The sequence below is a fragment of the Mustelus asterias genome, chromosome 1 (assembly GCF_964213995.1).
Source record: "Mustelus asterias chromosome 1, sMusAst1.hap1.1, whole genome shotgun sequence".
NCBI classification, from domain to species: Eukaryota; Metazoa; Chordata; class Chondrichthyes; order Carcharhiniformes; family Triakidae; genus Mustelus; species Mustelus asterias.
Genome location: NC_135801.1, coordinates 127907502 through 127920356, shown reverse-complemented (window position 1 = coordinate 127920356; position 12855 = coordinate 127907502). Strand labels below are relative to the sequence as shown.

Sequence of the window (12855 nt, the reverse complement as noted above, 5' to 3'; positions counted from 1 at the left end):
CAGCCTCCTCCGCTCCAGAGAGAACAGCCCTAGCTCCCTCAACCTTTCCTCATATGACCTACCCTCCAAACCAGGCAGCATCCTGGTAAATCTCCTCTGCACTCCTTCCAGCGCTTCCACATCCTTCCTATAGTGAGGTGACCAGAACTGCACACAATATTCCAAATGTGGTCTCACCAAGGTCCTGTACAGTTGCAGCATAACCCCACGGCTCTTAAACTCCAACCCCCTGTTAATAAAAGCTAACACACTATAGGCCTTCTTCACAGCTCTATCCACTTGACTGGCAACCTTTAGAGATCTGTGGATATGGACCCCAAGATCTCTCTGTTCCTCCACAGTCTTCAGAACCCTACCTTTGACCCTGTAATCCACATTTAAATTAGTCCTACCAAAATGAATCACCTCACATTTATCAGGGTTAAACTCCATTTGCCATTTTTCAGCCCAGCTTTGCATCCTATCTATGTCTCTTTGCAGCCTACAACAGCCCTCCACCTCATCCACTACTCCACCAATCTTGGTGTCATCAGCAAATTTACTGATCCACCCTTCAGCCCCCTCCTCTAAGTCATTAATAAAAATCACAAAGAGCAGAGGACCAAGCACTGATCCCTGCGGCACACCGCTAGCAACCTGCCTCCAATCCGAAAATTTTCCATCGACCACCACCCTCTGTCTTCGGTCAGACAGCCAGTTACCTATCCAATCGGCCAACTTTCCCTCTATCCCACACCTCCTCACTTTCATCATAAGCCGACCATGGGGGACCTTATCAAACGCCTTACTAAAATCCATGTATATGACATCAACTGCCCTACCTTCATCAACACACTTAGTTACCTCCTCAAAAAATTCTATCAAATTTGTGAGGCACGACTTGCCCTTCACGAATCCGTGCTGACTATCTCGGATTAATCCGCATCTTTCTAAATGGTCGTAATTCCCATCCCTAAGGACCCTTTCCATCAATTTACCAACCACCGAAGTAAGACTAACCGGTCTATAATTACCAGGGTCATTTCTATTCCCTTTCTTAAACAGAGGAACAACATTCGCCATTCTCCAGTCCTCTGGCACCATCCCCGTGGACAGCGAGGACCCAAAGATCAACGCCAAAGGCTCTGCAATCTCATCCCTTGCCTCCCAAAGAATCCTAGGATACATTTCATCAGGCCCAGGGGACTTATCGACCTTCAGTTTATTCAAAACTGCCAAGACATCCTCCCTCCGAACATCTATTTCCTCCAGCCTATTAGCCTGTAACACCTTCTCATCCTCAAAAACATGGCCCCTCTCCTTGGTGAACACTGAAGAAAAGTATTCATTCATCACCTCGCCTATCTCTACTGACTCCATACACAAGTTCCCACTACTGTCCTTGACCGGCCCTAACCTCACCCTGGTCATTCTTTTATTCCTCACATAAGAGTAAAAGGCCTTGGGGTTTTCCTTGATCCGACCCGCCAAGGACTTCTCATGTCCCCTCCTAGCTCTCCTAAGCCCATTTTTCAGCTCATTCCTTGCTAACTTGTAACCCTCAATCAAGCCATCTGAACCTTGTTTCCTCATCCCTACATAAGCTTCCTCTTCCTTTTCACAAGACATTCCACCTCTTTTGTGAACCATGGTTCCCTCACTCGGCCATTTCCTCCCTGCCTGACAGGAACATACCTATCAAGGACATCCAGTATTTGTTCCTTGAAAAAATTCCACTTTTCATTAGTTCCTTTCTCTGACAGTTTCTGTTCCCAACTTATGCCCCCTAATTCTTGCCTAATCGCATCATAATTACCTCTCCCCCAATTGTAAACCTTGCCCTGCCGTACGGCCCTATCCCTCTCCATTGCAATAACAAAAGACACCGAATTGTGGTCACTATCTCCAAATTGCTCTCCCACAACCAAATCTAACACTTGGCCCGGTTCATTTCCCAGTACCAAATCCAATGTGGCCTCACCTCTAGTCGGCCCATCCACATATTGTGTCAGGAAACCCTCCCGCACACACTGCACAAAAACTGCCCCATCCAAACTATTTGACCTACAAAGGTTCCAATCAATATTTGGAAAGTTAAAGTCCCCCATGACAACTACCCTGTGACCCCCACACATATCCATAATCTGCTTAGCAATTTCTTCCTCCACATCTCTATTACTATTTGGGGGCCTATAGTAAACTCCTAGCAACGTGACCGCTCCTTTCCTATTTCTAACTTCAGCCCATATTACCTCAGTGTGCAGATCCCCCACGAAGTGCCTTTCCGCAGCCGTTAAACTATCCTTGATTAACAATGCCACTCCTCCACCTCTTTTACCAGCTTCCCTACACTTAGTGAAACATCTATACCCCGGAACGTCCAACAACCATTCCTGTCCTTGTTCTATCCACAAGTCCGTAATGGCCACAACATCGTAGTCCCAAGTACCAATCCACGCCCCAAGTTCATCTACCTTGTTCCGGATGCTCCTTGCATTGAAGTAGACACACTTCAACCCACCTTCCTGTCTACCAGTACCCACCCTTGACCCTGATACCTTCCCCAATACCTCACCACCCTCACTGACTTCTGGACTACAACTCCCTTTCCCACTCCCCTGACAAATTAGTTTAAACCCCCCTGAAGAGCCGTAACAAATTTCCCTCCGAGGATATTGGTGCCCCTCTGGTTCAGGTGCACCCCGATCTGTTTGTACAGGTCCCACCTTCCCCAGAACGTGTTCCAATTATCCACGTATCTGAAACCCTCCCTCCTACACCATCCCTGCAACCACATATTTAACTGCACTCTCTCCCTGTTCCTCAACTCGCTATCACGTGGTACCGGCAACGTACCAGAGATGACCACATGTTTCGTCTTGGCTCTCAGCTTCCAGCCCAGCTCCAGAAATTCCTGCTTTAAATCCCCGTCCCTTCTCTTACCTATGTCATTGGTACCAATGTGCACCACGACTTGTGACTGTTTCCCCTCCCCCTTCAGAATCTGGAAAACACGGTCTGAGACATCACGGACCTTGGCATCCGGTAGGCAACATACCATCCGTGAGTCTCTTTTGCTGCCACAGAACCTCCTATCTATCCCTCTAACTAACGAGTCCCCAATAACTATCGCCCTCCCGCTCTCCCCCTTTCCCTCCCGAGCCACAGAGACGGACACAGTGCTGGAGATCCTCTCACTGCGGCTCCCCACTGGTATGTCGTCCCCCTCAACCGTATCCAAAGCGGAATACTTGTTGCTAAGGGGAACGACCACCGGGGATCCCTGCACGGACTGCTTCCTCCCAGCCCCTCTCACCGTCACCCATCTGTTTTCAATCCTCGGAGTAACTGTATTCCTAAAGCTTGTGTCTATGGCCATCTCTGCGTCCCTGATGATCCTAAGTTCCTCCAACTCCAGCTCCAGTATACTGGGATTATGGCATGGAATTCTTGTATGACCTCAGTCACCAATTTGTCAATTGCCTGATCAAACCAGATGCCTAATGCTGGTTGAATGGCATCCACAATGTCAAGAGCAGCACATGTGAAATAAGGTGTTTACCTGACAAAGTCACAACATTATACTACTGCCGAGAAGCTTGCATGCAGTTTTATGCTAGACAGAGCTCCCCCAACCAACAGCTCAAAGCCTAGCACTTCAAATTGTGAACAGTGATGGATATTCAACAAGCTATGGAAGAAAGCAGCAGTTCCATGAACATTCTTATCCTCAAGAACGGCAGAATCCAGCACTTGAGTACTAAAGAAAATTCCTCACATCTTTAGCCAGTAGTGCTAAGTAGATAATCATAGAGATCATAGAAACCCTACAGTGCAGAAGGAGGCCATTCGGCCCATCGAGTCTGCACCGACCACAATCCCACCCAAGCCCTACCTTCACATATTTTACCCACTAATCCCTCTAACCTACACATCTCAGGGGCAATTTTTAACCTGGCCAATCAACCTAACCCGCACATCTTTGGACTGTGGGAGGAAACCGGAGCACCCGGAGGAAACCCACGCAGACACGAGGAGAATGTGCAAACTCCACACAGACAGTGACCCAAGCCAGGAATCGAACCCGGGACCCTGGAGTTGTGAAGCAGCAGTGCTAACCACTGTGCTACCGTGCCGCCAGATAATCTGGGCATCCTCCAGAAGTCGCCATCATTGATGCCAGTCTTCAGCCAATCTGACTTAATAAATATCTGAGCACATAGCCGTAATGCCGAAGACTCAAATTCCAGAATTGGCCCACCTCTGGGTGAGCTGTTTGGGCCAGCTACAACACTGCCATCTATGCATTGAGAAATTGCCTAGGTGTGCTCTGCCCAACCCACAAAAATCAGGACAAATACAATCAAGACAGTTATTTCCCATGAGCATCATCATGTGCATAATCGAGCAGCATTTACTCATCAATGCTCAATATGGGTTTGCAGAGGAGACAGCTTTGGCTCAGTTATTGACAAGAGTTGAATTCCAAAGGCGAGATGACACCAGCAACATTTGATGTCAAGGCAGTTTTTCCACTGTGGCACAAAAGAGCCCTGGTAAAATTGAAGTCAATGGGAATTGGCGGAAAGTTGGAGTTATTCCAAGCACAAAGGAGAATGGATGGGATTCTTGGAGGCCAATCATTTCAGCCTTAGGACATTGTTCCAGTAATTTTGCAGAGCACCATCCTAGGCCTAATCATCTTCAGCTGCTTCAATGCCCTTCTCTCCATCAAGGTCTGATGGGGGGGGGGATGTTCACCGATGACTGAAATGCCATTCATGTCCTCGTATAATGAAGCAGTCGTTCGCAACATGAAGTAGGCTCTGGACCATATCCAGGCTTAGGCAGATGGTGGCAAGTTAGCAACTATACTACAAAAGTGCCTGACAATCAATCATTTCCAATGAGAAATCAACCAGTTCTTCATGACATGTAATGGTATTTGAACAACATTCTAGGGACCACAATTGATCAGAGCCTTAATTTGACTGTAACAAGTCAGAACCTGAAAGAGACTCATCATTATCCACAAAGTGCAGATTAGGAATATGATGGAATACTTGTCACTTACTTGGATAAGTGCAGCTCAAACACTGAAGCCTGACACCATCCAAGATCAAGCATTTCATCCATCATCTGTACAACATGCTTGCAGTGCACCATCTGTAAGATGGACTGCAACAACTTGCTACAGTCGTCTCAACAGCATTTCTAAAACTCTACCTCCAAATTTTCCACATGGTCTCAATGCTTAAGCATATTTTTATATCTCCAGAAAGTTACATAAAAATACAACTTAGTATGGCATTTTCAATATTTAACAAGTGGCTGCAGTGAAGATCACTGGACAACTAGTGAATACATTTTATGGATAAAATTTGAATTGCAACTGAATAGATACAAATTAATTCTAAACATCTTACCAAAATTATCGGCCTTACTGGGACAGGACCAGGTTTCGGAATATCATAGTCGCTCCAATTTAGAAATTTAGGACGTACATCACAAATTAAATGAGATGTCTTTTTTGGATAAGGCTTCAGAGGAGACGATGGAGGAAATCTGCAAAATAAAATGCACACACCATGCAATTAATCTATTCACACAACAATTAAAAATTGTACATTCTGCAAAAACTTAAATTGACAACAGGGCTGGTGATTTTTCATGGGATGAGCACATCACTGGCAGGGCCAGAATTTATTACCCATCCCTAATTATGGTAGAGAAGACTTTCTTCCACTGCAGTGGGGAGGTGGTGGCATAGTGATATTGTTGTTCGAGTAGTAATCCAGAGACCCAGACTACACAGACAGAGGTTCAAATCCCACCAAGGCAAAATTTGAATTCAATAAAAATCTAGAATTCCAATTCTAATGATGACCATGAAACCATTGTCAATAGCAGTAAAAACCTGGGGGAGGTTCCTAACAATGTTGTTAGGAAGGTCATTCCGGGTTTTTGTCCCAACCACACTCAAAGAACAGCAATTATATGTTGAAGTCAGGATGGTGCGTGATTTGGAGGGGGGGGACTTGGAGGTGACAGTGTTCCTATGCATCTGTGATATTTGACTGAAGACTGATTGCATTTACCCTGCACAGCAGCACTGGTGGAAATGGATTTTGCTTCACACCAACTTAGTGCGTGCATCCTGCATTCAGAATCAGGGCCAGAGTTAACAAAGATGCCCTGGAGCAAGTATTACTCTGCTTCATTCAGTTTTGGACCATCACAATTGCACCTATTTGGTTTGGCTAAAGATAATCACTTACTATTGCAAAATTATGAATGCACAGTTAGACATGTACTTCTCCCCTTACCCAAAAATGTAGCCTTTTTCATGTTTTGTTTGATTTAGATTATACCATTCGGATTAGGGGCAGCATAGTTGCCTCAGCATCAGGGACTCAGGTTAGATTCCGGCTGGTGACTGTGTGGAATTTGCACGTTTTTCCCCATGTCTGTGGGTTTCCTCCCACAGTCCAAAGACGTGCAGGTTAGGTGGATTGGCCATGCTAAATGTGCGGGGTTACGGGGATGGGGCAGAGTCTAGGTAAGATGCTCTTTCAGAGTCAGTGCAAACTCAATGGGCCGAATGGCCTCCTTCTGCACTGTTAGGTATTCCATGATAAATTCAACAGGCAATGGTTAAAACCACAATAAAGCTTGCTCTGGAAATGAAGTTGATCTAAAAATAGCTAACAGAAAAAAAGAGCTATTTCTATACATGCCACATCAGCTTGGGAGATTTATTAGACTTTATGGTAAAACATGGGTCAGGGGATGTGGGCACAGTAGGGAGGAGCGTGAAGAGAGAAAGAGAAACAGAAAGGATGGAGGTTCAGATGTCATTACAAGACCATTGCAAGTTGGAAGTGAAAATAGTATCCAACATTGAAAACAGTACAGAGATCACAATTTTAAAAATATGAAACATGAAAAACTTCACAATTAAAAAGTGAGCAACGGTTAGAAAATGCCAGCATATTAATAGTGGTGGACATTGCTATGTGGATAACACTGCACAGAAGAAGCAAATAAAGAAAAGTTTGTCACAGATATTCTTGGAAACTTCCAGCATTCAGCTCAAGAATGACATTATTAGCATGATAAAAACTGTCCGTCAGAACAGCAGTAGGATAGTAGCAATTTACTGTGTGATGCAGGGATAAATGTGAACTTCCTTTTAAGAGACAAGGATCAGAGGGAGATTCAATAGCAAAGCCTTTGATATTTCAGTAATGTCCACAGGGAGTGAGTAGTAGGCCGATTTTCATATGCATATACCACAAGGAGGAAATGATTAAAAAACACCAGGTTTAAAAAAAGTTAATTGTGCCATACCTGTATAATCTATTATTATCTTCAAAATCTTCTTTTCCCCATCTTCCCTTTATATCTTCGATCACATGATTTTTTAAGAACTTTTTGAGTAACTGCACAGTCTGATAACGAGAAACTTCAGGCCCAAAATTGTGATTACTTTTAAGCAATTCATGTAACCAATCAACACCTTCTGAAGCAGTAAAGCAGCGATCATGAGTACGGAAATGAAGACGATGTTTCTTCAGGGGCATCTTGGCTCGGAATAACTCGATTGTTTCATTCCACTAGAAGACATGGAGGAAAAAGAGTAGTCTAACCTATTTACAATAGCAGAGGCATTTTCAAAAATGAGAATTGAGGCTTACTTGCACACACTATATATCGCGTCCGGGCACATCAATTGATGAAACTACAGGTTTAAAAACTAGAAAATAATCAACAAAACTTGGCAAACCTGTAGAACAGTAAGCCATTTAATCCTACAAGTCTATTCGCCTTTTAATTAGCTCATGACACACTCCGGCACCTGTTCCGGTACACTGGCTCCAGCACTCCGGTACACTGAGGGAGAAGTTAGCATGGCCAATGCATCTAACCAGCGCATCTTTCAGACTGAGAGAGGATGCCGGAGCACCTGGAGGAAACAGACGCGCAGACACGGGGAGAACATGCAGACTTTGCACAGACAGTGACCCAAGCCTGGAATCAAACCCAGGTCCCGGGCGTTGTGAGACAGCAGTGCTAGCCACTGTGCCATACTTGCACTGTGGCATACTTTCAAGGAGTTGGGGAGCAGTCGAGTAATTAGTACTTGCCTCAAAAAGATGGATAGTTCATTTAAATATTACTTTGAGGGCAGAATTTCCTACCATTGAGTCACAGAAACCCATTGCCGTACAAAATGCGTGGAGTTCGCATGTTCTCAGTGTATTCCTCCAGGTGTTCCAGTTTCTTCCCACAATCCAAAGATGTGCAGGTTAGGCAGATTGGTCATGCTACATTGCTCTTTTATGTCAAAGATGTGTACGTTAGCTGTGCAGGGTTGCAGAGATAGGGCAGGGGGGAGTAGGTCTGTTAAGATGCTCCTTCATTGAGTTGGTGCAGACTCAATGGGTCATATGGCCTCCTTCTGCACTGTAGGTCTATGGTCTACTTTTGCTCCTACATCCTATGCTTGCACTTACTAACTACCTCAGTCCCAATTGCATTGGCAAAAACAAAACGTAAATTCTCAAAAAAACAACAATTTCACATTCCAACTATTCCATTTTCTAAACCTTACTTTAGATAAGTTTATTCTTTCCCTGAGAGTTACAAAGAATGGCCCATCAAATGTCTCATTTTACAAAAATAAAGGCAATACACCCCTTCCTCCAAATTATTTCAGGAGTTGCAAATAGGCCATCATATGGTCTATACCATTTCCGATAGATGCCTGAAGCTATGATCTGATAACATGCAACAGTCTGCTTCAAAAAAAGTAATTATTGCATTTCCTCAAATTATAGGGAAGACTCATTTTGAGATCTGATGGTGAGGTAGAGGTGGGCATATACACGAGATTGTGTTTGCAAATGATGCCACCAAGGGCAACATATAGTGAGGGGGCCAAGGATTGATCCTTGAGACACCTAAATGTGCAGGAGCAGAAAGTGAAGCAATTGCGGGTGATGTTCAGGCCACGATTAGATAGACAAGAATGAAACATTGCAAGTACCTCTCCCCCCTCCCGCCCCACTGCACAACAAATGGAGGGGCATTGGAGAAGGATGTGGTTAGTTGCTTCAACGGTTAGACTGATCAAGATGAATGAGGGATGGTCTACAACAACAAATGTTATTCAGCAGCTTCAACATAATAAAATATACCAACACACCTCACAGCAACATCATCAAACGAGCCACACAAAACAAGTGTTATTACCCCAGGTGGCCAAAAGCTTGGATCAAAGGAGGAGAGCAAGGTAAAGCTGGAGAGGTGTCAGGAGGGTATTCCAGAGGTGGGGACCTCAATCAAATTAGCAAATCATAGAATCTACAGTGCAGAAAGCGGCCATTTGGCCCATCTAGCCAGCATGGACAACAATTCCATCAAACTCCTATCCCCATAACCCTACATATTTATCCTCCTAATCCCCCTGACACTAAGGGGCAATTTATCATGGCCAATCAGCCTAGCCCACACATCTTTGGACTGTGGGAGGAAACCGGAGCACCCGGAGGAAATCCACACAGACACAGGGAGAATGTGCAAACTCCACATTGACAGTGATCCGAGGCTGGAATTGAACACAGATCCGTGCTTTTGGCCTTTAACAAATATGGCCTGGTTTTCCTTCAGTAAGTGGTACATTAACTGTTATTACCCGCTCCCCTGCGCTCCACTCCAGGAATTGTCATTTCATAGGAACATCGGAATTAGTATAAAGAAGTAGGCAAATTCAGCCCTTTGAGTCTGCTCTGCCAGTCAATCAGATCATGGCTGATTTCTCCCCAACCTCAGATCCACCTCCCCACTTGTCCCCCATATCCCTTTTTCTTAACATTAGGAATAGATCTATCTACCTCCTTGAAACCATTCAACGATTCAGACTCCACCACACTATGGGGCAGCAAGTTCCACAGATTCACCACCCTCTGCGAGCAGTAGTTCCTCCTCATCTCAGTTTTAAATCGACCGTCTCTCAGCCTCGATCTGTGACCTCTTGTTCGAGATTTCCCCATGGAGGGGAAACATTTGGTCTACATTTACTCAATTAGTCCCTTTTAAAATGTTATGTACCTTTTGTTTCACTTCTCAGCCTGAACACGCGTCCCTCAGCGACTAAACTGAAAGCAGCAGGAGGACATTTTGAACACAGCGGCTGGTTGAAGTTAAGACGGTTCAGAAGGACTCACCAGCTTGGTGGCCCGGTACGGACCCGGCGTTATCTTACTCTCCATGGTGCCCGCATTCGTGCTGCCCGCTCCTCACTGGGCCGCCGGTGCCCGGTCCCCGGCGCCGAGTCCTGGCTGTCCGTTAACCCGCATCATCCCGTTCGAAGCCGCGCCGCGGCCCGGCCCCAGTTTAAATCTGGAGCTGGCGGGCAACTCGCCTCCTGATTGGACACAGAGCGCCAGCCCCGTGACCAGCGCAGCGCCGCTCTGATTGGATAGTGGTAACCAGGGCCGACCGGAGGGTGCGAGTGGACGGACTGTGGAGAGGGAGGGAGCATGCGCTGAAGGTGCAGGGGCGTAGGGGGAGGGAGCAGGCTAATCGGCCCGACTAGCCTGTGCTACCCCCCACCCCTTTGGAAATCCCAAACTCATCACTATCCTGCTGCCCAAATCTTCTCCAATCTCCCCGAATCGCGCAGTTTTCTCATAGATGGTTAGCACTGCTGCCTCACAGCACCAGGAACCTGGGTTCAATTCCCGGCTTGGGTCACTGTCGGTGTGAAATCTGATGTGGACATTGGGGAGAGCATGCAGGCGCTACGACAATGGATGAATGAACACCGCTCGACACTCACCAGGCAAGAGTGTTCTCTTCCTGTTGGGGAGCACTTCAGCGGTCACGGGCATTCGGCCTCTGATATTCGGGTAAGCGTTCTCCAAGGCGGCCTTCACGACACACAACGCAGAGTCGCTGAGCAGAGACTGATAGCCATGTTCCACACACATGAGGGCGGCGTCAACCGGGATCTTGCGTTCATGTCACACTATCTGTAACCCCCACGACTTGCCTGGGCTTGCAAAATCTCACTAACTGTCCTGTCTGGAGACAATACACATCTCTTTAACTTGTGCTTAACCCTCTCTCCACTCACATTGTCTGCACCTTTAAGACTTGATTACCTGTAAAGACTCGCATTCCAACCGTTATTTTGTAAATTGAGTTTGTGTCTTTATATGCCCTGTTTGTGAACAGAACTCCCACTTACCTGACGAAGGAGCAGCGCTCCGAAAGCTAGTGGATTTTGCTACCAAACAAACCTGTTGGACTTTAACCTGGTGTTGTGAGACTTCTTACTGTGTGTGAAATCTGCATATTCTCCCCATTTCTGCATGGGTTTTCTTCAGATGTTCCGGTTTCCTCCCACAGTCTGAAAGATGTGCTGGTTAGGTGCATTGGCTATGTTGAATTCTCCCTCTGTACCCGAACAGGCGCTGGAGTGTGGCGACGCGAGGATTTTCACATTCATTGCAGTGTTAATGTAAGCCTACTTGTAACACGAATAAATAAACTTAAAATTTAAAGATTTGATGCTCATCTGAAGGGTTTACCGAAAATAAACTCCACTGTGCTGCATGCATGCACGAGTGATCTTTTAAAAAGAAGAAATACATGCTAAGTATAATTTGAGACAAAATAAAGGCAACAGAAGTTTTGGATGAGCTGAAGTTAATGGAGGGGTTGAGAGGCAGCCAGAGGTAACAAAAGGCTGAATGTGGTTTTCAGCAGGGGTGAATAAGGTAAGGGAGAAGAGAGACAATGGAAAAGGTGTGAAGTTTGTGCCTGATGCATCAGGCACCTTCAGTGCTATCTAGACTTTAAATAAAACACAACATGCTGGAATTATTCCACAGTTCTGGCCGCATCTTTGGAAAAAGAAACAGTGTTTCGTGCCCAATCGGACTCTTTTTCAGAACCAGTTCCAATTCCAAAGAAGTCATATTTGACTTGAAACATTAACTCCGTCCACAAATTCCAGCACTTCCTGTGTTAGGATTTCAAGCATCTGACCAAAAATGTCCTTACGTTGCGTGTGTATTACATGATCACCAGGTTCTGGATGTTTTTGATAAGAGACAGCTATTCCAAACTGGTGAACATTTAATGACTATTTGCAAAATAGCTAGGACTTTAGCGCCACCCACATGGTCATAGGGAAAGACGCAGTGACGCTGAATGCGACCTGCTGCATGTTTAGAGTGTGCTGTAAAAACTGTGAAAATCTTTTAATTGAAGAAAAGCAACTCAGGTTTTGAGCCAGAAAAATATTTGTCTCGAGAAACAGTTGGTTTTGAGTCTCTTTTGGAAAACCACATCAAGGTTCTGTGAAGTTGCAGATTGTACTTCTGTTTAAAACAAAAGTAATTTCTCAGTTTTGGGTACTAATTCCTGGATTTTATGGTTAGAAATCTAAGGGGTGTTGGCAAAAATACAGATTTGTGTCCCTTTGATAAGACAATTTGGGGAGTTATTTTGCAAGCTTCTTTCGAATTGTGTATCTTTTATCTTGTGTGTTTCACTATTTTCTCTTAATAAACATTTTAATTCTTAAAATTTTACAAGTTATCACTGAAATTCTGTGCTTTTGGGTTCAGTATGTTTCCCTCCTCATTTCTACAATACAAAGAAAATTACATTAAATCAAAGTAGATTTCCTCTGATATGTTCAGCTTTAACATCAGTTGCAGTTGTAATACCAGGTTCAGCTTTTGGAGCATATCTAGCCTGAGGTGCTGGGAATGACAATTCAATCATTGTAGGGTAGCAAGCCATCCATGAGACTAAGATGCCGATGCTATTCAAAGTACTGCTTCAGAATACAATTGCTCG

At 45.0% G+C, this 12855-nt stretch overlaps 1 protein-coding gene and 1 long non-coding RNA gene across 2 annotated transcripts in view; one reads left to right on the top strand and one right to left on the bottom strand.

The window, feature by feature from the left end:
• LOC144497456 (DEP domain-containing protein 1B-like) overlaps nucleotides 1-10377 on the bottom strand; it is a 30067-nt gene extending 19690 nt beyond the window's left edge. The window contains exons 1-3 of the mRNA XM_078218749.1: nucleotides 10209-10377; nucleotides 7330-7595; nucleotides 5406-5544 (exon numbers count right to left, since the gene is read on the bottom strand). Coding sequence (XP_078074875.1) covers nucleotides 5406-5544; nucleotides 7330-7595; nucleotides 10209-10253 — 450 coding nt within the window. The 5' untranslated portion in view covers nucleotides 10254-10377. The remainder of the gene's footprint in view (nucleotides 1-5405; nucleotides 5545-7329; nucleotides 7596-10208) is intronic.
• A 131-nt stretch (nucleotides 10378-10508) lies between these two features.
• On the top strand, nucleotides 10509-11549 carry LOC144499714 (uncharacterized). The gene is made up of 2 exons (XR_013498886.1): nucleotides 10509-10892; nucleotides 11221-11549. It is a non-coding gene; the product is annotated as an uncharacterized LOC144499714 (long non-coding RNA).
• Nucleotides 11550-12855: the final 1306 nt, after the last annotated feature.